The 23709-nt window shown below is 46.3% G+C and overlaps 2 protein-coding genes and 1 pseudogene across 2 annotated transcripts; 1 reads left to right on the top strand and 2 right to left on the bottom strand.

Annotated features, from left to right (window-relative positions):
- The first annotated feature begins 1480 nt into the window (after positions 1 to 1480).
- LOC136527887 (uncharacterized) lies at positions 1481 to 5214 on the top strand. Its single transcript, XM_066520744.1, has 7 exons — positions 1481 to 1762; positions 1854 to 2432; positions 2695 to 2792; positions 2936 to 2960; positions 3063 to 3183; positions 3266 to 3400; positions 4661 to 5214. Exons 2-7 carry the CDS (start codon positions 1898 to 1900, stop codon positions 4869 to 4871), a joined length of 1125 nt encoding a protein of 374 aa, XP_066376841.1. The 5' UTR covers positions 1481 to 1762; positions 1854 to 1897; the 3' UTR covers positions 4872 to 5214.
- A 2244-nt stretch (positions 5215 to 7458) lies between these two features.
- On the bottom strand, positions 7459 to 11716 carry LOC136527643 (ubiquitin-conjugating enzyme E2 34-like). The gene is made up of 9 exons (XM_066520433.1): positions 11352 to 11716; positions 11179 to 11233; positions 9485 to 9523; positions 9317 to 9380; positions 9087 to 9148; positions 8965 to 9004; positions 8622 to 8649; positions 8302 to 8393; positions 7459 to 7932 (listed from the first exon to the last, which is right to left on the bottom strand). The coding sequence occupies exons 1-9, from the start codon at positions 11406 to 11408 to the stop codon at positions 7650 to 7652; spliced, it is 720 nt and encodes a 239-aa protein (XP_066376530.1). The 5' UTR covers positions 11409 to 11716; the 3' UTR covers positions 7459 to 7649.
- Positions 11717 to 17145: 5429 nt separating this feature from the next.
- LOC136525752 (uncharacterized) lies at positions 17146 to 20816 on the bottom strand (annotated as a pseudogene).
- Positions 20817 to 23709: the final 2893 nt, after the last annotated feature.

Genomic DNA, 23709 nt, shown 5'->3' with positions numbered 1-23709 from the left:
TCACACGCTGACTATAGTTTAATAAAGACCGTCTTAGATCTTTTCGTCTTAGATCTTTTGCCACCCACTTTGAATCCATGGAGAAATTCTAAACGTAGTTATATTTTTTGGCGGGGAACTAATTTTTGTAGATATATATAAGAAAATCAGTGACAAGGACTCTCTTGGTTTGTGGGTTTATGCTAATTTTCGGCGATCTTGTTCTGCACGGCGTTTCGTCTACCTTTTGGAGGATATACCTACTGGTTATCGCAGCTCGTCGCAGTCAGCGTGGACTCCTAACCCCGTCTTTACCTATCGATTAATAACTAGGTACAAGACTGATTTGGTGGATCTTCTCTCCGACCAGTCATCCAGCGTATAATAACAAAATCGCTTCTCGTCCTCGACTCAAAACTCAAAAGTGCACTCGCGTGTTGTGACAAAATGCTGACTCATTGAGAAAGCGACGAGGGCTGTGAAAGTCGAGGGATGCCGACGACGAGGATAATCCGCATCCCTATACTACGCTTGGTTATGCCAAAATAGAGTTAAATGCACAAAACTTATGCAAATATTTCGATTTGGTTCATTAACTCTAAAAAATGATTTTTTTGGTCCACAAACGTTTTAAAGGATTTACCGCGGGTTCGTACCCCTTTATTTAGCCTTTAGATTAAACAGGTTCATAAATTTTTGAAATGGTTCACCACTGACCTGATACTCCCTCAAGTCTAGCATCAGTGCCTCTGCTATCTCCGTTTCGGTGCTCGCTGTCACTGAGCTCCTATTACTGCCACTGTTTCTTGCCTTGTGCTTCACCTATGTGGCTCTGTCCTAGAAATGAGCTCTACTGAGTTTGTCCGTGCCCTCTGCCCTTTGCACTCGTGAGTGGTAAAGCTCGTGGTTCCATCCATTATCACCGGCAAATCCTCCCTTGGCCGAATCAACCTCTCACCGCCATCCTTATATCTGTTTGGTTTGGGGAAAAAAAAAGAGGAAGAAGATGACTCGTGGGACAAACACGCTGCCGTGTCTCGGTTGTGCTCAAGCCCTCATTAAAACAAGTATGACCAAATTATATCTATTTTCTTAATTTATTTATGATCTATTCATACATGTTTTACTTCAGCCCTAAGTAAAACAAGTATGACCAAATCATAAGTAAAACACGGTTTATTTACCCCTGCACACAAAAGATACCCATAAGTAAAACATGTTTTCTTTTATCCTTCCATTGTGCTCTCTAGTAATACTCACGAGTGGCATGATTTGCATGTGGCATGCACTTTTTTTTAAGTAAAATCATTCTTGTTTTTTAAAGACATGCTTATCCTAGCCGTAATACTCGCAGTATGGACTCATGTGCAAAACGCCAGAAACCTATGATGAGCGTGGACAGGCTCCCTTTCCCGAAAAAGAAGCGAGCCCACCACCACCACCGTCACTGACGTACAAAAAAAAATATCGCACACAAATTCCTCAGACCACGTTTTTTTTTTGGCTCACAAATCCCACAAATCGAACAGCAAGAGCGAAAGAAAAAAAAAACGAAAAAGAAACACTAGAGGCGACCAAGAAATCCGCCTTGCCATCTCCGTTTCGTATATGCCCTGAGAATTTCCACACGAATTTCACGAGGTTTTCCCTCGCCGCAACCTGCGATCTTGCTTGAAAGGGATGCCCCGGATCACGGGACCGGTGTGAGGACTGAGGCGCCGACCTCCGACCTCACCGGGGCATTCGATTCGTCCCGATCCTAACCCTCATCTCGCGTGTTCAGGCAAGCGATTCCGTCGCTTATTGCGATCTGCGCTTTGTTTCTTCTCGATTCTGTTGTGACGAATCTGATTTGCCGAATGCGATGCGTGCAGGTTTGTTGGGCTGCCCGGGGAAGGAAGGGAATGCTCGTGTCGACATGCTAAGCCGCGGAGCCGTGCGGTCGCTGTTGGATCGTCTCCGGCCTCCGCCTCTGGGGTGGAATTGGAATTGGAACCCTAGCTCCGCCATGCCTCCGCCGCCGCCCTCGGCGGCCGCCGCGAACCGCGCCTGCCTCTGCAGGTTCGACCAGTCGACCGCGCGCTGCGGCGGCGAGAGTGGCAGGACGCTGCCGGGTAAGGCGGCGGTGTTCCTTGATCTGGGAGCCGGGACCGGTAGGAGGTTCGCGCCGAGCGGCGCGCTCAGCTTGAGGGGGTGCTTGGGTTGGCAGGATGGTGGCGGCGGCGGCGAGTTCAGGAGGAGGGTGGACGGGGAGGCGGCGGGGATGAAGGCGCAGGTGCTTACCACGCAGCGGCAGCTGATGCGCGATCCGGAGGTGCTGCTGCCGCTGGAGGAGGCCGCCGCAAGTGCCAAGAGCGTGAACGGGAATGGTGCCTGTCGGCGAGGGAAGCCGCTAGGGTTCCCGGAGCAGGCTGTGGCGGCTAAGATGGTGGTTGCTGTTGATGTGGATGAAGGTATGTGAAATGATTACGGCATAGAGTTGCTCATCTGAAATTGTCAGCTGTGCATTTGTAGTGTTTGTAGTCGAATGCATTGACTGTTTTAGTATTATTAGTGGTTGATTTCGTAGTCGGAAGTCTAGAAACAATTAATTGAATGACAAACATTTGAACAGCCTTGAATTTTTTTGCAGCTGGTCAAGGAAGTAGCACCATTTTTGACTTTGTTATGGTTGACCTTTCTTACACTACCTTGTACTGTATATCTTGCTTGCAGTTCTTGGTAGCTTTCTTGCGGCTCTGAACAAATTTATTGCTGATCGTTATTCTTGGAATCACTCAGTATCAGAGTACCATGTATACGAGTTCTTTAAGGTGAACATGAAGTCCTGGCTCCCTGAAAAAAATTGACTCCTGGAATTTGTGATTTTGATTGGTCACATTTTATTTGAGCTATCCAAGTTGAATGTTCACCAGGCGGTTCTTACATCCTTTTTTTTTTTCAAAACTCTATGCAGATATGGAACTGTTCTCGAGAAAGAGGTGTGGTTATGCTACTTATCTTTGTTTCATTTGGAATTACACCTATTGTTTTAAACATACAAGTCATCATATGAAATCAAGCACTGGTCTAAAACTCTGCAGCTAATTTTCTTGTCCACGAGTTCTTCGCAACCCGTTACTTCCAAGATGGTATTCATCCTATCCCGGGGGCTTGGGATGCTCTCCAAACTCTTTCTTCTTTCTGTAGCTTGTCTGTAGTAACGTAAGTCATTTATTTGATATAAGAGACAAATCAATTTGCCTTTCATTATTTGAGTTTGCCTAATATATCCTTCTTTTAAAAGATCTCGGCAGGATGTAATTAAGAATCACACATTGGAATGGATCGAGAAGTATTATCCAGGCTTATTTGAGCAGATCCATTTTGGGAATCATTTTGCTTTGGAAGGTCAATCAAGGCCAAAATCAGAGATTTGCAGGTAATACACTGAGGGAACATAGTGTCCCAATCATTTTAGGTGACTGATAAGTGGTAACATAGATTAACATGCACTGAAGCATAAGAGCATCTCCAGAACTCTCCAAATCCCACCCTCCATATCATTGTTTCTCTATCCACTCCATAAGATTCCCTTTCCATATTTCAGCAAACTCCAGCAGACTAGTGAAATCTTGCTCTCCATACCATGTTGATCTATGTTTTATTGGTATTCAAGTTGACATGAATTGATGCATTTTTTTCCTTGATTTTTAAGAATTAGCTCAGTACAATTTAAGTTCAAATACTTTATAAAAACAGTGGAAGGGCGGGCCTGGTGCAAGCGGTAGAGCCTTACCGCCTGTGACCGGAAGGTCCCGGGTTCGAGTCGCGGTCTCCTAGCATTGCACAGGCGAGGGTAAGGCTTGCCACTAACACCCTTCCCCAGACCCCGCACAGAGCGGGAGCTCTCTGCACTGGGTACTTTATAAAAACAGTCAATTCTGAGGAATTTTAATTTAGAGTCCAGAAGAGATTCTGAGTTAAATCCAATCAGAATGGCTTATTTGTTATTTATTCTATCAACCAAAAAAAAAATGGACGTGATGTCAGGAACTTGCTACAGTCACATTTTTAATTTATGAAAGAGGGGGAAAGGAATGCAGTCTTGAAGCCAAAGAATGTGAATAAGCACCAGTCCTAGCTGTCTGCCTCACATACTGGAGGATAGCAAAGCATGCCCACCCGCCAAATTTGGCTGGCCACCCTTGCCCAGTACCGTGTCACACGGAGATGGCGAGGCCGTTGGCTAGTCCGCTGGAGGCTTGATTTCCTGCACGATGACTAAAAAAGGTGATGGTGTGTATGTTATTGTGTGTGCTGGAGATGCTCTAACAATGGTTAAAACTGTTTGCCTGTTTTTGTTTTTTTAAATACTATTTAGGGTGCAACATACCTCAATTAATCTTATTGCTGCAAGCAGTGGTGTAGGCGTGTAGCTGTTTCTGCTCATAATACTAACTCGTTCACCAGCATTGCATCATGACTTAAGACACACTAACACATTATTAGTTAAAAACTGTGGCAACCTTGGTGGTTTCTTATTTGTGTTCTAGATTATTTTTAGGGCAGACATGCCTCAGCTGATTTATACAAACCTGGTGTCGTCAGCTAACTGTTACTGTTACAAGCAGTCATTTATAGCTGTCTCTTCTCTTTAGAGCTGAGGCTAACTTATTTGCTGTGGCATAACTCATTGTAGGTCTTTTGGCGCTCAGGTTCTAATTGATGACAACCCGAGATATGCTTTAGAGTGTGCTAATGATGGCATGAGGGTCCTTCTATTTGACTACGATAACTCATATCCTTGGTGCAAAACTGGAGTTGACGAATCGCATCCGCTGGTGACAAAGGTTCACAACTGGGAAGAAGTTGAGGAGAAACTTCTTTCTTGGGTAGTACCTGAGAGCTGACATTCTTCTATCTTGTGAGAAGCACTGTTTGAGCTAAGCAAATGATTCCTTTTGCCTGATCTCTAAAGAAACTTGATAGGGTGAAGACTGCTTTATTCCTAGAGCTTGATTTTCAATACAGATGTCAACGTAAGCTAGGATATTCTATCATTTAGTAAGGGGCCGACCGGTTGCTTCATTACCGCAGCCTGGTTGAGGCATGGAAGAAAACCTAGGTCAGTCTGAGCTGTAGGCGTTTCTGCTCTCATATTATTTCATCCTTTTACCGTAAGGGGTGTACTATGTATATATCGACGCTGCCATATGGCTAAGATGGTATTATGAATCGTTCTGATACAGAAAACTCTCTCTCCTCTCTCGGGAGTTCAGTCTTTGAACTTGCAGGCGGTTGGTAGAATTTTGGCTGAAAAATACTGTTCTGGCTGAATTGTTGTTTGAGAAAAACACTGTTTTGGCTAAAAAAAGAAGCCGAACAAGCCGGCCGAATATGGGGTAAGTCGAACGGAGCCGCATTTCCGAATCATCACAAACCGGGAAGGAATACATCTGCTGAACTTCACAAGAGAATTAATGATGGGGTCACACTATTCCGCGAACAATCATCTGATTAAAATATCGTGAACATCAGCGCCCTGCTCGCTTGGACTTGTTTGGTTTATAAGTTGTATTTTTTCAGTCAACGAACAATATTTTTCTCTCACGTCAAATCAGTCAGCAGTACTTTCAGTCATGACTTATCAGTTAAACAAGCCGTAGACATCTCCATAGCATTCTTTTTAGGAAAAAAAAACATTCCCGCATGATTTCTTTATTAGCTGGTCTCGTGTGTGCGCCGCTGTTTCAGCTTTCGCGCGGTCCGAAGCACTTGGGGTGATGGTAATCAAATAAAATATACTTTTGTAAGCTAGATGACATGCATGTAGAAGTTAGATTTATAAGTTAGGTTAGCAAATTTATATGTACAAGTCTCATTAATAACTTATATTATAATAACTGATTTATATAACGTGTAAGTTAGATTAGCAAACTTATACTTTCGAGTCAACATTGATAATTTATATTATAATAACGTGTTCAAGTCAACATTGATTTTATATTATAATAATCTGTTTGTATAACTTAGATATGTAACTTATTGAATGACTTAGATATAAAGTTGGACGTATAGGTTATATTCAAGAACTTAGATATAAAATTAATATTGTAACATATTAACAAAAAAAAATTGTATAGAAATAACCATGTGGTATAACTTATAAATAAGTAACAAAAAAGAGAAAAAAATGGTAGAAAGAAAAAAAAAAGAAAAAAGAAACAACAAATCCGACCAACATGCACTAAAAACACCCGCATGTATGGATATCTGCATGCCATGAAATGGGGAAAATATATTTGAGAACTGAGTAAAGGAAAAGACAGAAATGAATAGCACGGAAAAGGGAAGTTACGAGTCTGGCGCAGTAGCGGTCTATCGTTCGCTGCGGTAGAATCGGGTGAACAACCGCTAAAACAGAATTGGGGTTTTGTTCACCTCATCACATAAAACACACCGGTACAGAAGGAATTAACGTATAACTTATGACAAAACTTAGAAACACAGAAGTTAGATGAACAAAGTTACATATATAAAGTCAGCATGGATAACTTATACGATAATAACTTGCTTGTATAACTTAGATATCTAACTTGATGAATGACTTAGATGTAAAGTTGGACGTATAAGTTATATTCAAGAATTTAGATGTACAAATTAATATTATAACATATTAGTAGAAATATAAAAAACGGTGTACGTATAAAATAACAGGTATAAAAATTAAAAAGAGAAAAAAACAAAAAAAAAATGAAACCATAAATATGATACATTAATGCACGGCACGCCCTGGTACGTTAGTAGGATGGCTTGCTCGAGCAGCTCCGTCTGTATGCGTGCATGCGCCAACGGCACACACTTCGTTGAATGCGCAACTAACAAGTGAGGACAGGCCCGCCTCGCACGTGACCCACTAATCGTTCGCTGAGTTGGAGACGCGCAAGTGACTGTGGTAATGGAATTGGGCTAATAATGATCTGTTACTTCACTTGGCGGATTCAAATTCTAGTTGGAAAACAGCGATTTAGAGCCTGTTTGGATCCATCGAGTAAACTTTAACCGCCTAAATTTAACTGCTAGGGATCCAAACGGCACAACTAAAGTTTAGTTATTTCAACCCAGCTAAAGTTTAGCCAAGAGAACTTTTAGCCGGATAAAGTTTAGCTTTGAAATTATACCTAGCTAAATTTTAGCTCGATGATCCAAACAGGCCCGTACGCTGGTCCAGGCGATGATGTTGAGTAGCGGACTGCAATTTCAGTCAGGAGCTTTACCTGTAGTGTGCCTAAGTGAGTTATCAGGTTGCCGGGTCATGTTGCCATATGCTTGCACGAGGATGCAATACGCACCGTGCACTCATGTAAGAAGGTGAAATTGTGAACTTGGAAAGAGAATGTGAAATTGTGAACTGAACCTGAAGTGAGCACACATAGCAAAGATGAGCTACAGCAAGAGAAAAATAATAAGTATACGATTTTGGAAACAGAAGCAAAATACGAACGAGCTTCTGACGCTACTAAGTGAGTTATCAGGTTCTACAGATGTTACCATCACAGGTTCATCAATATGACTCCAAGGTGGTAGGTAGTCTAGGGGTGAACTGAGTCACACACACAAACCAATGGAATGGAAAACTATACAAAATTACGTCCCGGTATCACACCTTCTCATTGTCTTTATTATTGTCAAAGTTGCATTAGGGGCAACGCCATCACTGCACCGAAAACTGAAAACATGACCAGCACCATCCAGAAGGGCACCGCCTTCTTCTGGTTCTTGTCCCGGCGCGCCTCCGCCAGTGGCTGCGCCCTATTGGCAACGAACGGAGCTTGCTGGACAGCAGGGGATGGAGCAGGTGCAGGATTCTCCTGAGGCACCGGCTCTGCAGCAGTGTTCTCCAATTGTTTCTGTTGATTGTACTTCTCAACATACTCTGGGAAAAGTTTCCTGAAGTGCGGACAGTTTTTGCTGCAAGAGAAACAATTAAATTATTGAGCCACAGACTTGCCACGATGAACAAAAGGTATTTAGAACATGACTTCAAGTATAACTTGCTGCAGATGAAGTGATAGTAACGTAACAATTTTATTAATCAATGTTTACACTTGAAAATGCAGCATACTGACCAAAATTCAGTTGTTTCTTTCATGTAAAAGTTTTTTTTTGTGTGGTCTTTCATGTAAAAGTATACATACTACACAACTTGTTCAGAAGCTAATGTGCATTCTGTTCCTTAAGGGGTAGTTTTTTTTTTAAACTGCCTTAAGGGGTAGTTTGCAATGGTTCTACAGAAAGAAAATGGTCAGAATGAAATAGCCTGCAGAGAAATGCATCTACCTCTCACAATTGTAGGCAAGGGAAGCTTTTGCTAAACGTCTCTTTTCTGCATCTGATGTCTTGATGCTTCCAGTTGTCAGTGCATCATCCATCTGCAAGTATGAGAATTATCAACATTGAGAAAACACCTTAAAACAAGGGAGTTCTTGCAAGGGAAATGCCAAGAATTGCTTGCTGTAATGTTGAGCAACTAACATTAAATTGTTAGCCTGGAGCAATAACTAATCTTCCAAATTTAATGTGTGCTAGAAATTATGACTAGACCTAGACATTCTTCCTTGGTAAGGTTAACTCATAATGAGGTGCAAGGAACAACTTACCATGAAGGACAGGAGCCCAGTGAGAATGCTGCAGCATAAAGGCTTACATGTCAGACCAACAAAGGAAAGAAAATACAAACAATTAACTGAAGCATACTGACTGCTCGATAGTGAAGGATCACTGGAACAGCATAACTAATGAAGCACTAACAGTGAGACTATCATTTCAGTTGTCCCATCTCATGGCAACAGAAGTTGAAATGATTGCGGATTACCACAGAGTAGTGATTTGACTAGCAGCAATTAGCGTCTGTACATTGTACAGTAGCTGAAAAATTAAAGGTACACTATGGCTTCAAAAAACACATTACAACCATGTAGCTAGTTATCGGTATGTGCGTACCTTGCAACAGACCACATTGGATTCCAAGATTCAGGATGAACTGCAAAGCATTGTAATAACGAGCATTATTTCAGAGGTAATAATAACAAAAGGTATGATCCGCAAACAAGTTCAGAACTTACAGTCACTCATTGACAGGCATATTCTTTTGTGTGGCGCAAACCTGCCGCTAGGGGTTGTCATGCTGAACAATTAAATAAGTTAGAAACAGAAACAAAGAATTAGCATTTTAATCTACATCTAATAAAAATCTTCTAGTTACAGTTTTCAATCTTTACACTCTAATAAGAAGCAGCATGCCATTAAAACACAAACATTTATCATGTATTAACAACATTAAAGGTTTCCGCACCTGATACTTGGGGGTTTAAAAGGATAATCCGGTGGGAATTTGAGCTTCCCATAGTAATATCCACCTGCAGGTGGGAAATCAAAACATGAAAAACATTGTTAGAGATTATAAGTAACAAAATAAAATTGGATGTAGCAGATAATGCGGTATAGTATGTATGATCTTTACCTTCAAAGGGTGTGCCTTTACTTCCTTCAAGTACATAGTCTGGCATTAAAAGAAGAAAAACACATAAGTCAGTGCCAAACAGGCAAATATAGCACTGAAAGAAAGCAAGAAAATTGGTATTGCATTAAGATAAGCATGACAAATACAGATCCTTCTAGATACAATCTGAAGAATAAAATGGATTGTAACTATAAACCAAAGCTTCAAATGAGTAAGGGCACTTCAGCATCGAGGCATACATGAGGCAAAAAATACAGGGCCAGGGGTATTCTGTTGCCACTGATAAATGCATCACTTATTAAAATCGCAACCATCAAATTCAGAGAAGGTGTAATACCTAAGAAGTACAAACTTCTAACCTTTCCATAGACACCTATAACAATCACATAGTTTACTATAATTGATTTCCTTAAAGCACACAAGGTAAATGACTAACTAAAAACTATACACTTTTAGCATCACCTATCCAAGGAGGCAAGTTGCAGGCTTTTAATAGAAATCAATGGTGCTAATTAGTCATTGATAGCCCACCAAGACCCTACAATGTCTAGTAATCTATTACTATCAAATCGCACCAATCAAATCAAATTAGAAAATCATATTAACTGATAACACAAAACTTTAACCCTTCCATGAAGGCATATATCAATCACATAATTTATTCTAATTCCTTTCCTTTAAGCATACAAGGTAAAAGACTAACTAAAACCTACACTTATTGCACGAGCCATCCAAGAGGCAAGTTGAAGGCTATGAGTAGCAATCAATGGTGCTCAATTTGTCATAAATAGCCCAACAAGAACCTGCAATGCCTAATAACAAAGTAATAATCTATTACTACTAGACAGGTTGATGCACACAATTAGCAGTCACCATCTGACAACATGTACAGTGCTGACTATTTCTGTTGCACTTGACGATTATAGTTATGCCAATAAAAAAAACTAGATGGTGACACAAATATAACTATAAACAAACATATGGAAGTCACAGAGCCATGCACCATAAGCAGTACAAGCACAATCTCTCACATGACTAGATAAGGCAATAGTGCAACTAAACCAGATATCCAAATGATTGTTGAACAAATATCTAGCGAATGCATCAAATATATATTGCACCACAAGCATGCCATGCAAACACCTTGATGCACTACTGTCTATTTGCAGATAGAAAGTTTGAAACAAAACAACAATCAGTTACACAATTGTTCCCTATTTTCAGAATTCTTGTCACTGAACTTTCTATATGCATAATGATTGACACTCACAACACGCAGTAGAATTTGTATCTTGCTAATGTGTAGTACTGCCAGAACCCTATATGAGCAAACAGTATACTAAATTCAGCTCACCATACAGAACTAAGGCTCCCATCCGACAGATTGAACTTTAAACAATAAATTGCTAGGCAGCACTCACTGCTCAAGAACCATAAGCAGTGAGCAGATAAGCTGAGCACATCACGCAATGCACGAGCACCATGTATATAGAAACTTCCAAAACCGAACAAAATGATTGCTAACCCAACATTAGCGTATGCGTTACGCGTTACGCGGCTACGCCTACACCATCGCTTCCGACAAAATCAGGCGCAATCAACCAATCACACCCAGTTCACCGCAAACATTAGCCAACCAAAAGGCAACGAATCGAATCTACAAGTAGCAAGTGTCAGCGGAGTAGGCTACTCACGCCACTCCAATATGTCGTTGGGCAGCGGGCAAGCCACGATCTGCGGCGGCGGCTCCTGTAATCCAGCCAAACCAAAATCAACCGTTAGAAATCGAGCCACGACGAAGCCCAATCAACGCAGCGCGCACCAATCGACCCCAATCCAGCAGCCGGGGAATCAAAGCGGAGCTCACCTTGCAGAGCGCGTGGTACTCCTTCTGGAGCCGCTTGAGGCAGCCCTTCTCAGCCATGGCAAAACCCTACCACCGCCTACACGGTGACCGCACCCGCCGAAACCCTAAAGCAATCCCCCCCGCCCGCCCGAACGCACGGACGCGGCAACACACAATTGGGGATCCAATCCAATCAAATCCAGCCCTATCCCGCGGCGCGGCTGATCAGGAGCGGCCAATCGCGCTTGCCAATCGAATCCGGGACTGCCCGGGCGCGGATTTGGTGGGATCAGTCGGCGGGAAGGAGGAGGGGTGGGGAGGGGAGGGTAGGGGATCGGGAGCGGATCGGCGGCCGCGTTCCCCGGTGCGAGGGGAGAAAGCAAAGCCGAGCCAAATGGGTGGGGAATTTTTATTTTTCGGAGGGGGTTCTTAATGGCGCATGATGTGCTTGGAGATTCGAGCCGGTGCGGCGTAGCCGCGTAGGCGCGTGTGCGTCCGCGCCGCGTGTAGCTGGTTTGGTTAGTCGTCCCGGCCGACGGAACGGTACGGATGAGATGTCGACCGTCGAGGTTTACGCGGAGGTTCACGTTTGGTTTTCTTTTTATTATGAGAAGAGACAAGAGATTGAAATTTTTTCATATGGTTCGTAAAAAAAATAATCATGTGGAGGTTTACGTCGAGTACATAGGGAGTCAGAGTGTGCGAACCCCCTGCCCTAATGGAATGTCAAAATAATCGATCAGTGTATTGCTTTGACGTATGGAATTGTTAAGATCATCTCTAAGAAAGTTGTTATTGCTTTCGTGGACCCAAGGCTGTTTACAGTTTATGAGGAAGAAATTAACTTCAACAGTAATCTATTCGGGGTTCTAAAATGACTGGTCATCATATTGTCTTTCTCGGTAGCTAAAGAAAACGAGCCAACGACTAAGGCTCTGTTTACTTGAACTTATAAGTCAGAATCAATCCTACTTCTTTAGCCATGAAATAATATTTTTCTCTTACAACAAATCAACCACAACAGCAATAAGTTCCTGCCGAACAGAGCTTAAGGTGGCTAACTAGACTCCTGGATTCCTTTAAGGAGCACATAGGATCAAATTAGTGGCGGGTTTAGGTTTAACATGAAATGGTTAAAATATTTTCAATAGGGTTGAATTTTCGAGTCATTACACGCAGCGTAGCGAAGGGCAATGCCTTTAATGTTTTTTTTTACAACAAACGTAATATTATTTCAATAGCATCTAGCTGTGAGCACAGTTACAGAGTCGATAGATACAGACTGCAGCGCTGACACTTAATGTGCACCGATTGACATGAGCTGCGTTTGAGCAAACATAAGAAAAGGTTGTAGGAGACGACACTATCAAGCCTGTTCGCTGGTTGGTTTCTGGGCTGATAAGCCCGACTAGGTGCTGGTTTGTAGTGAGAGAAAAATATTATTAACTGACTGATAAGCCCTGACTGAAACCAACAAGCGAACATGTTGTATGTCCCGAAGAGCCTGTCTTGCGAGTGTATCAGCAGTTTGATTTTGGCTCCTACTTATCTTGAATGTCCTTGTGCTTCTTTGGTGTGTCCAGTTGAAGAAGTGTTGAGTAAGGTGCTTGATTCTCCAATTAGGAGGGTTGGAGCGATCAGAGTTGTTGACGAAAGAAACAAGCTCTTGACTGTCAGATTGGAAGTTTGTGTGCTGCAATCGCAACTGAGCTGTGACAGCTGCAGCAAGGGCCAAAGCTGCTGCCTCAGCCATTATAACTGAGGTAGAGTTGGTCAAGGCTGCCTTGATGTATATGTTTTGAGGTGGATGCACCTGTGTATTGATAATAAATAGTCCGAGGCCAGCTTGTTTTGTTGGCGATGAGGCTTGATCAGGCAAAGTGGATGCATCTGTGTAGCATCTGGAACCTGTCAGTAGTGCTGGCACTTGACAGTGAATCTGCCTAAGCCCTTGTTTAGTTCCACCTCAACTTCCAAAAAGTTACTACAGTACCTGTCACATCGAATGTTTGCGGTCCGTGCATGGAGCATTAAATGTAGACGAAAAGAAAAACTAATTGCACAGTTTGGTGGGAAATTGCGAGACGAACGTTTTGAGCCTAATTAGTCCATGTTTGAACACTATTTGTCAAATAAAAACGAACGTGCTACAGTAGCCCCTAAAATCCTAAATTCCTACAACTAAACGCAGCCTAAGGAGTTCTCAGTGGACCTGTGCGCCTGGTGTTGAATAATTGGTGGCGAGCTGGTTCCTGCAGTTATAGGATTCATACCTGGTAGGTTGTCGTTGAATGGCGTGTGTGTTGGCTGCTCGTTCATACACGGGTGGTTCTGGACGTGGCTACCTTGTTTTGTTTCCTGCAAGAGTAGTAGTACCTGGTAGTGTGTTGGTGCAGAGGCTCTGTAGCTGCCGATTGAACCTGTCCTCCCGGTGCTGTAGATTGTTAGTTTCTGTGTTTGGTGCAAGAGTAGCTGCTGTACCGTGCAATGTCGGTCCTCTGTCATTGTGGTGCTGCTGTTGCAGAAGCTCTGTTTCAGCGTTGCCAGTGACAGCTCCTTCATCCTGGGTTGTCAATGGCTGTATATGTCCTGCCTGTTCGTCTCCTGCAGTTGCAACTGAGTTTGCAACCGAGATGTGTGCAGCAACGGCGTGATGTACCTGCCACGGGGACCAATTTTTTCTTGCAAATCTGGTGTCATTTCTTGCTTTCCAAATGTACCACATGGTTGTCAAATTTTTTTGTAGTAAGTAATCCGAAACTGACTGTAGTTATGAAAGTAGACAGAATTATTTGAACCCCATCGTCCTCGTCAGGCAAATTGTCTAACCGAAGAGGTGGGTCAGAAGAGAACCATACCGCACTGGCGAAATCGCAGTGGAAGAAGAGGTGAGCATCAGTCTCAATTTTGTCACAGGTGCTGCAATGTTTTTCAATGTGAGTCGAGTATCTTGCAGCCCTCTCCCCCGTCGCAAGGGCCCTTCTGATGAGCCGCCATGCAAAGGTTTTGATGAGTGGCGGTAGGACCTTTTGTCTCCACATTCTTTGAAGGATTTGATTTGCTTGTGGAGTGATGCTGCGAGAACCTTGCGGTGGTAGAGTAACCTGCATTTGGGAACTTAAGTGTTTATAAATATTTCTAGTTGTGCAATCACCCTTTTTTGCTGGAATCCACCTGAGAATGTCTTGTTCTTCACTCTGCACAGTTTGGACCTGGGAGATGATCTGCACAGCTTGTTCATAAAAAATGTTTGATATTAAATCATTGTTCCAGGTTTGAGTGTTAGGCATCCATAGATCAGCAACAACACTTGGTAAAGGGGATTGGGAAACTGGAAGGATGAGGTGATCATGAATGGAATCCCAAATGATGCACCAAGGTGAGGACCAAATGGAGCTGTTCCCTGCATGAACCTGGTAGACTGTGTTCTGAATGAGGTCCTTTTTAACCTGCCAGATTGAAGCCCAGAAAACAGATCGAGGGCCAGTAGAAGTTGCCGTCCAAAAAGCGGAGTTGTGGAAATATATTGCTTTGAGAATGCCTAGTCAGGAAGCTATTTTTGTTAGTAACTATGTTCCAAGCTGCCTGAGTGATGAGGCTTTTGTTGACAGTGTAGAGATCTCTGATGCCCAGGCCCCCATTTTCTTTCGGCTGGCAAATGTCCTCCCAAGAACGAAAAGCAATAGGATTAGTGGGGTTGTCTTCCTGCACTCCAGTGCACCAGAATCTACGAATGATGAGTTGATTTTCTCCACAAAAGTCTTGGAGAAAAGGACAGTGGACATGTAATAAACAAGAATGGAGGCCAAGACTGATTTAATATAGGTGAGGCGGCCAGCATGGTTAAGCTTGTTAGCTTTGACAGTAGTAAGCTTAGCACGAAATTTGTTGATGATGAATTCATAGGCTTTGTTCCTGTCACTGTGATTGAAGATCATAGGGTGGCCTAGGTGCATGGTGTTGGGCTGAAGATCAGGCACTGGAAAAATAGACCTAATTTGGTCTTTGGTGTGCTTGTCAACAGTCTTGCTGAACAGGATAGCCGATTTTTGGAAATTAGGAATTTGGCCAGAGAGATTGGAGAACTGTTCAAAAATGTTGCGGATGGTCATGGCTTCATCAACAGAGGCTTTGCCACAGAGAGTCAAATCGTCCACGAACAGAAGGGAGTGGATAGGGGGGCAGCCGGGACCCAGAGTAACCCCAGAAAGGTTGTTGTGCTGCAGTTCAGTCTGAAGACGATGGGTAAGTTCATTGATGGCAATAACAAAAAGGTAGGGCAACAAAGGGCATCCCTGCCGGATTCCACGCTGGGATCGAAAGGAATCAGTGGGTTCACCGTTGACGAGGACAGAGAAGGTGGGCATGGGTATGCAAGCATGGATGAGGCGGATGAAATTGCTATGATACCCTTGACGACGAAGAGCTGCCGCAATGAAATCCCTATTCCAGACGGTCGAAAGCCTTGGCAAGATCCAACTTCAAAAGGAAAGCCTGTTGATTCCAAGATTTTAAATTGAAGGAGTGAATGATTTCCTGAGTGATAATGATGTTGGCTGAGATATGTCTATTTTTAATGAACGCTGCCTGAGCAAGGTTGATAGAGTGAGGAAGGTGATGCTTGCTTCTGTCAGCAAGAGATTTTGAAATGATTTTGCAGATTACATTGCAAAGACTGATGGGTCTAAAGTCCTGAGGAACAAGAGGCTTATCTTTTTTAGGAATAAGAGTAATAAAAGTGTGATTTATATCTTCTGGAAATTGAGCATTTTTGTAGAAATCTGTTACCAGGTTGTGCACATCCTGAGCCAGCCATGACCACGCCGTCTTGTAAAATGCAGCATTGAGTCCATCAGGTCCAGGTGCTGCATTGTTCCTCATGTTTTTTACTATACTATGGAGTTCCTGGAATTCTGGAATAGAATTAGTAAATGGGTCAGTGGCTGGAGTGTGACTGTCCGTCGCCGAATTTTCATTCTGTGTAGATTCGGTGTGCCCTGCAAAATTTGGAATTTGATTGGTAGCTGTTTGGGTGGAAAAAATGCTTTTGAAGTAGGCAATAAGGGTTTGAGCTAGCTGCTGGGGGGTGGTTGACTCAGTTGCATCTGGGTTCTCAAGATGGGTAATGCGGTTCTTGCGATTCCTTTTAATGATGGCATGGTGGAAATAGGTGGTGTTGCGATCACCTTTGAGGGCCCAGTCCTTCTTGGCTCGCTGGATATGGTATTCTTCATTTTTTTACCAGAATATCTTGGTGTTGCTGGGCTAGATGTTTTTGGATAGAGAAGTTTTGCTGGTTAGGCGGCTTGGATTGTTGTTGTAGCAGCTGATCCTCTATAGCAGCCAGCTGGTCATTGAGCCTGGGTTTGCTTTTGCGCCATTTGCGAAGGTCTGAGGCTAGGTATCTAGTTTTTTGTGTGAAGTTTTGGAGGCTGAACGTTGCCAACTCTTCTGAGCCACCATCTGATATTCCTGTTCAAGCAACCACCAATTTTCAAAGCAGAATGGCTTGTTAGTTCGGAATCTTTTAGAGTTTAGAACCACCAGGATAGGAGCATGGTCGCTGCGAAGCATCGGCAAATGGTAGATCGTAGTCATCGGAAACGCCAAACACCATTCCGCATATCCTAGGCAGCGATCAAGTCTTTCATACGTGGGCGTGGTGCTGAAACATTTGTTAGTCCAAGTGTATGCCGGACCATTATAACCCATATCAATAAGACCACATTCCTTAACATGTGAACAAAAAATTGCAATACGTCTAACATCAGCAGCCCTAGGACCTAACTTTTCATTAACATGCATGATATTGTTCATATCCCCCATACAAAACATAGGCAAGTTGCGATTATTAACAACAAAATTTTGCACTTGACTCCAGATATTATCAGTGGCACGGTGATGGGGATCACCATAGATGCATATAAGACCGACTGCTTCATGCTAGCCATGATATAGTAGTGACAGTGGTCTACAACAGTGAGATCTACATCATTGTTCCAAATTAGCCAAAGGCCTCCCGACTGGCCTTGCGCTGGAACTACAAACGCATCAAATGAACTAAAACGGTTCATAAGAGCAGTTTTTTTAATGGTGGAGTTTCTGGTTTCAGAGATAAAACATACCTGTGCATTAGTGGAACTGATTAGGCGGGCAAGGTGTGTCATCTTGGAACTGCGAAGGCTCCCGCCTGAGCCTCGGCAGTTCCATGCCAGTAAACTCATGGCCCCCGTGGTGCCTTGAAGGCTGGCGCCAGAGCCTGAGTGGTAGCGTCTTGGTGGCGCTGTAGAGCCACAGGAGTAGTCGGAGACCGCAATCCGTCAAGATTGACACCTTGATTCTCATCTGCACCGTTGGGAGGGTGCTGGGGGAACAGATGCTGAACGTCAGCACCCTTGCCAAACCTTCGGAGAGCAGGGTGCGTAGAGTCATGGTGAGGGCATTGGAGATATGGGCCCTGCATCGGAGGCCTATCATCGGAGATGTAGATCCGGCCGTCCTCAATGACAGAGAGGATGGCTGGACAGTGCTCCGGCATCGCAATTATTGCGATGACGAAGGGCAGCGGCGAGAACAGCCCCGACGCGGCGGCCGGCGGCAGCAGGGACATGATGCAGGGGTGGCGCGCGGCCACGAGGGTGCCGTCGACGTCGTAGTCCGGCGCCGGCGCGGGCATGGGGCGCACAGACCTCTCGATGGTGCCTGGTGGCCAGGCGCTGGGCCGGGGACATGGCCGCGGACGGTGAGAGCAGCAGCTCGGGGGGCAGGAACGCTTGGCCCAGCAGTGCGTCGTCGTCGTCGTCGTGCACCATGTGGCGCTCGTACTGTGGCTGGCCCTGCTGCGACTGCACGTTGGGCGACTGCGGCAGCGGCGGCGTGCCGGATCCACCGGGGTCCGTGAGCCACTGCACGAACGCCATGAACTCGCTCGGCTTGGCGTGGATGACCTTGGCCGAAGCGTCGTAGATGATGACGGGCGCCTGGCTGGGCTGCGGGTTTTGGTGGTGGTGGTCCCGCCTCCCCTGCCCGAGCGCTGGTGCGGGCGGAACCCCAAACCCCGAGGGCGTCTTGATGGCGTGCGATTGCATCCGGACGTTCAGCCTGGGTGGACGCGGGCCCTGCAGTTGCCGGCTTGGCGTGGTGGGGCGACCCGACGACTGTGGCTGGACCAGCTGTGCCCGGTCCCGGTGCTCCGTCTCGGCGGCGGCGACAGGTGGATCTGGAGGAGTAGGCAGGATGGGTGGATCTGGCGGCTTGGGAGAGATGGATTTCCATGGTGTTGAGTGGAAACAGGAAATGAGCGAGGGAGTCGAGAAGAGTGAATCTGTGTGGTTCCTCAAGTAGGTAAAGCATCTTGGGGAGGACGGGACAGTGAATCGGTGGCAGGCGGTGGGATTTTGCGATTAGGAAGGAGGGGAGAGGGCACGTAGAAAGTGGAAGAAATTTACCGGGCAGATGTCGATCTCAGGCGATTCTGAACGGATGAAAGCTTCAGATCAGCTGGGAAGCTGCCGATCTATGATCTTGTCAAAGGAGCTTGCGGAAGCGGATTGGAGGGGATGGAAGGGGCATGGGTAGGCTGAATATCGAGCCGGCTCGGCTCGGTCCAGGTCGAGGTCGCTTGTCAGGCTAATGAGTCAGCGCAGCTCAGCCTCGTTAAGCTTGGCTCGTTAGCGTGCTTGAGCTGGTTCGTTTAGCTCGCGAGCTATAAAAAAAAGGACACGCATATTTATAATGTTCATGTCCACTAATAATTCCAAAAGGTGACGTTTAGCATTATGTAATCATACATAATTAATATATATCAGGTTCATCAAAAGTATTAATCATGTAACATAACTAGTCCATCTATGATTCATGTAGTTTCCAACATACTTACTAGTTGCTTGCCACCACAGACTTAGAAAAGTCCACAAATTTAATGTCAGCGTCATCATCTTCTCCCTAAGAAACAATTCATAAATCAACATTTAAGTACCACAACAATTATAAAATCAAAATTCATATGAAATAACTGAAAATAAGGATTGCATATCAATAGAATAGGTGTACACTTCTAGGTCAGCATCACCATCTTCTAGATTTATGGTTGTGGGCTGATAGGCCTCAGTTCGTTTGAGCTCATGAGTGGCTCGCGAGCTGGCTCGAACTAACTAGTTAAAACAGCGAGCTAGACTTCCAACTCAGCTCGTGAAAAAATTAAAACGAACTGAGCTGAGCTGGACACGAGTCAAACGAGTTGACGAGCCGTGAGTATTTTGTCCAGCCCTAGGTACAGGGGAGGGGAAGAACCAACGTGAAGCCTACTTCTCACCTTGGAGACTCTAATGCTTTTATCCTTAAAGGCAGACAAAAGAAAAAGTTTTTTTTATTCAAGCCATTATAATTCCTGAAGTTTTGAGAAGCGACGTTACAATTCGCCTATTCAAATATCTGTCATTATAATTTTATCTCTCTTTCATTCATGCCATTTTCTACCCCTGCTACATATATAGGCGCATTGCCAGACATATATGCATACACGTACGCGTATAGGTGTTAAGGATCCAGCTACTTCGTTAGAATGAGCTCTCCTGCTGCGGAGGAGCGCTCGCCCACGTGGCGAGCTGGAGCGGTGGCGCTCGTCCTCGGCGGCCAGCGCGCGAACGGAACGCAAGCACTGGCTCTGTAGGTTGTAGCCACCACCATCCGCGCCAGCAAGCGTGAGCGTTGAGTGGCCACTGGTGGGGCACTGTTGTAGGTCGCCGCGGAGGCCATGCCTGAGGACACAGAGTAGCTGGTTTAGCTTGTTCGTGGAACAGCTACACTGGCTCAGCCCAAGATCGGAGACTGCGTGCTCATCGGCAGCGTCAGGATCTCCAAACGCCCTAGGGCCATGCACATGTCCATGGGTAGGCCAGACATGCTCCCGAACACAGTTTGTCAGCTTGCCGAGCACGCACATGTCGTGACCATTCGCTGCCACCGTAGGTCAGCCACGCCGCCGCCATTCTCGTGTAGGAGCAGCGCGCCCGTGGGAATCCGCTTCTTCCCAGACTTGACATCAGCGAGGTAGGCGTTGAAGTAGTCAGCGTCATGCTTGATGAAGAGCTCCTTGTAGTTCTTCATGGCCATGGAAGCGACGTGGGTGTACACGATCATCTCGCACGCGCGCGCCGAGATGAAGACCTCAAGGTCCGCGACGAGCTCGGGCGCAGAGCCGTTGGGGAAGAGGCGCTGCGCGACGGCCTCGCAGAGCAGCGTGCATGCATGGCAACAGGTTGAGATGGAGACGGTGAGGTGGGTGATGGAGATCGGCGTGTGGGCCCCGTGCCTTGGCGTCGCCCTTCTCGCTACGACCGGGAGAAGAAGACGCCCTCCGCCGCGACCTCCTCCTCCCCAGCAGCCGCACCACGCACCTCGAAGCGCGCCCTCGGCGGCAGCGACACGGTCAGTGCTTGCGTACACATCAGCTACGACCCGATGGAGCATGACCTCGAGTTCCATCCCAAGCGGTGGCTCATAGCGAGTTTCGTCTGGTGGCTCAATGACGGCAGCGAGTTCTTACCGGCTGGACGCGGCGAGATAGGGGCGAGCACACAGGCTGTGGGGCGAGCCACCTTCGTCAGGTGGCTCCTGCAGGGACACGACGAGCAGCGTGGCCGGCGACGCTCATGAGCTACGGCAGCAGCAGCTCACTCCCCTGTCGGCGGAGCTACGGAGCATGGCCACCGTCTACCGCTCCATGCGAGAGCTCTGCCATGGCGACCACCTCGGGGAGCGCCACATGACCAACAAGTGGGGCCGTATCTTGGGCCATGCTGCTAGGGATGAATGGAGGACGCACCTGGCGTTCGTTAGCGAGTCCAGTGGCCACGTCCGTCCATCTTGCACGCGTCCTTCCGGCCTCCCACCAGCGTCCATCTCGCACGTGGACTCCTACGTTGTGTCAGCAGTTGTGCTGCTGGCTGCACAGGCTATGCTCGTTGACCCATAGCCCAGTTGTGCTCTAGCTATTACCGTAGTGCACCGCACGCTCGCCATTGCCGCAGCTCGCGAAGCTCCGCCGACCACGCTGCTCGCCGCGTTGCCGGAGGTGGCTTGCCACGCTGTCCTGCGTTTGCTCGGTGGTGTCCTGGATGTGGCCCAAGGCCAAGGCACCACCGCCTTCAATCGTCGTAGAGGGAAGAAGGGGAACAGGGATGGGAGGAACAGAGAGCGACGACGGTGCGACCTCCGTCTAATGGAGGAGGCAGAGACTTAACGCGAGTAGACATTCCTGTACGCATACGCGTCTACCAGTGGATCCATATCTCCTACAACTAAAAAGAACAAAGCGTGGACACTTTTTGATGCGACATTCCTCCATCATCCTGCCTACCGCCCATGCGATCTTTCTCCGCCCCCCTACACCTGAACGTCGCTCCAAGGAAACAAAACCTGCTCCCTGTGATTCTGGTCGCGCCATCGCCGCACCCCCATCGTGCCACCCTACGCCCGTGCCCACCCACAGTCAGCCGCCGTCGCCCGTGCGTCCGCCACAGGCATGCATCCCCAGATGCGACACCAAAGCCACCACGCCGCTAGCCCTGCTCCCCAGCGACCATGGTGGCGGTGCCCTTCCCCATCCCCTTCGAACGGTGGCCACTGCGCCCTTTCCCATCCCGATGCCCTTGCGTGTGTCGATCCATATGGCACCGCCTCTAGCCCACCGCCGTCTGGCTCCTCGGTAGCGTACGCCCGCCTCCACCCATCTTGGCCGCTCCTACCCGCCTTGGCCACGGTGGCGAGGTCCTATGGCCCTTACTGTAGGGTCGAGATAGGCGACTAGAGGGGATGAATAGTCATTTCTAAAACTTAATCGCTGCCGGCTAGCCGAAACAAGTGCAGAATTAAAACTATCGGTCTAGCCAAGACTACATCCCATCTATCTATGTTCTCTAGCACCTTATAAAGATCCTAATTAAGCAACAAAGGTGTTGGGCTAGCTAGAGCTCACTTAACCAATTTTAGGAGCAAGGTCACACAAACCTATGCCACTAGTACTTCAAGTAATAAGGGAGCTCATACACATGCTAGTAAGCAAAAGCACAAAGCCAACTAAGCTCACTAGCAATGCTCAATAACAAGGCAACCTAATGCCAAATTAGAGAGAACAAATACTTAGCTACACAAACAAAGCAATGTGACTAACAAGGTTACACAAATAAAATTAGCCACGCAAGGGAGCTACTTCTATGCTACATAAGCAAGAAGGTAACTAGTGAGCTACACAAGGTAACTAATTACAAGAGCAACTACACAAGCATAATGTATAGAAAAGTAATCACAAGCTTGTGTAAGGGGATTGCAAACCAATAGGAAGAAGAACAAGGTTGATACGGTGATTTTCTCTCGAGGTTCACGTGCTTGCCAACATGCTACGTCCCTATTGTGTCGACCGCTCACTTGGTGGTTCGACGGCTAATTGTCATCACCCGCCAAGCCTGCATGTCGGGCACCGCAAAACCTACCTCAAAAGTGAGGGTAGCTCAATGACACGCTCAACTAGAGTTGCTCTTCGTGGCTCCCGCGGGGCGAGCACAATACCCCTCACAAGGCTCTTCTCTGGAGCACCGCATAAGCTTCTTGCAGGCTTCGACGGAGACCACCACCAAGCCGTCTAGGATGTGGCAACCTCCAAGAATAACAAGCACCACTGACTTACAACTTGATCACCTAGTGCCACTCGATGCAACATCACGATGCAATCGCACTAGAATCGCTCACTCACTCAATCGGATGAACACTATCAAGCTAGAGTGAGTTAGAGGGCTCCCAAGCACCACCACATAAGTCACCTAAGGCTCTAGTGTGCCCAGCTACCAGCCTAAGGCCGAGACCCCTTCTATTTATAGCCCCCATGAAAATAGAGCCATTGTACCCCTTCACTAGACACAGCTCGGGGTGACCTGGATGCTCCGGTCAGATCGACCAGGATGCAGGACCTCAGCGTTCAGTCATTGGATGCTCGCCACATGTCGCCTCCATTCAACCTTAGTCGCTTGATCTCAATGGTCAAGTGATGACCAGACGCAACACAGTGCCAAGACCGGACGTAGGACTCCAGCGTCCGGTCACTTCCAATAAGCTCCTAGAGCTGCTCAACCGCGACCGGACGCGTCCGGTCAGTCACGATCGGACGTAGCATCAGCATCTGGTCCTTTCTCCTTTTCTATGTGCTGCCACATCAGCGGGACCAGATGCACCCACCCAGCATCCGGTCACGAAGTGTCCCAACGTCCCGTTGAAGATCGACGCCTGTGCCTTCACTGCTGCCACTAACCGGACATAAGACCCCAGCGTCCAGTCACTGTGTGACCAGCGTCCGGTGCACTCTATGAAAACTTATCTTTTCTAT

The sequence above is a fragment of the Miscanthus floridulus genome, chromosome 19, assembly GCF_019320115.1.
Source record: "Miscanthus floridulus cultivar M001 chromosome 19, ASM1932011v1, whole genome shotgun sequence".
NCBI lineage: Eukaryota > Viridiplantae > Streptophyta > Magnoliopsida > Poales > Poaceae > Miscanthus > Miscanthus floridulus.
The sequence above is the reverse complement of the archived record's forward strand: the minus strand, read 5'-3'. Positions and strand labels throughout refer to the sequence as shown.

Excerpts from the sequence above, each read along its gene's own strand:
- LOC136527887 (XM_066520744.1), top strand. The coding sequence starts at position 1,898 with ATGCTAAGCCGCGGAGCCGTGCGGTCGCTGTTGGATCGTCTCCGGCCT. Across the intron at positions 2,433-2,694 it reads TGCTGTTGATGTGGATGAAG|TTCTTGGTAGCTTTCTTGCG; the intron begins GTATGTGAAATG and ends TCTTGCTTGCAG. Across the intron at positions 3,401-4,660 it reads CCAAAATCAGAGATTTGCAG|GTCTTTTGGCGCTCAGGTTC; the intron begins GTAATACACTGA and ends AACTCATTGTAG.
- LOC136527643 (XM_066520433.1), bottom strand. The coding sequence starts at position 11,408 with ATGGCTGAGAAGGGCTGCCTCAAGCGGCTCCAGAAGGAGTACCACGCG. Across the intron at positions 9,381-9,484 it reads TAAAGGCACACCCTTTGAAG|GTGGATATTACTATGGGAAG; the intron begins GTAAAGATCATA and ends TCCCACCTGCAG. Across the intron at positions 7,933-8,301 it reads CTTGCCTACAATTGTGAGAG|CAAAAACTGTCCGCACTTCA; the intron begins GTAGATGCATTT and ends TTTCTCTTGCAG.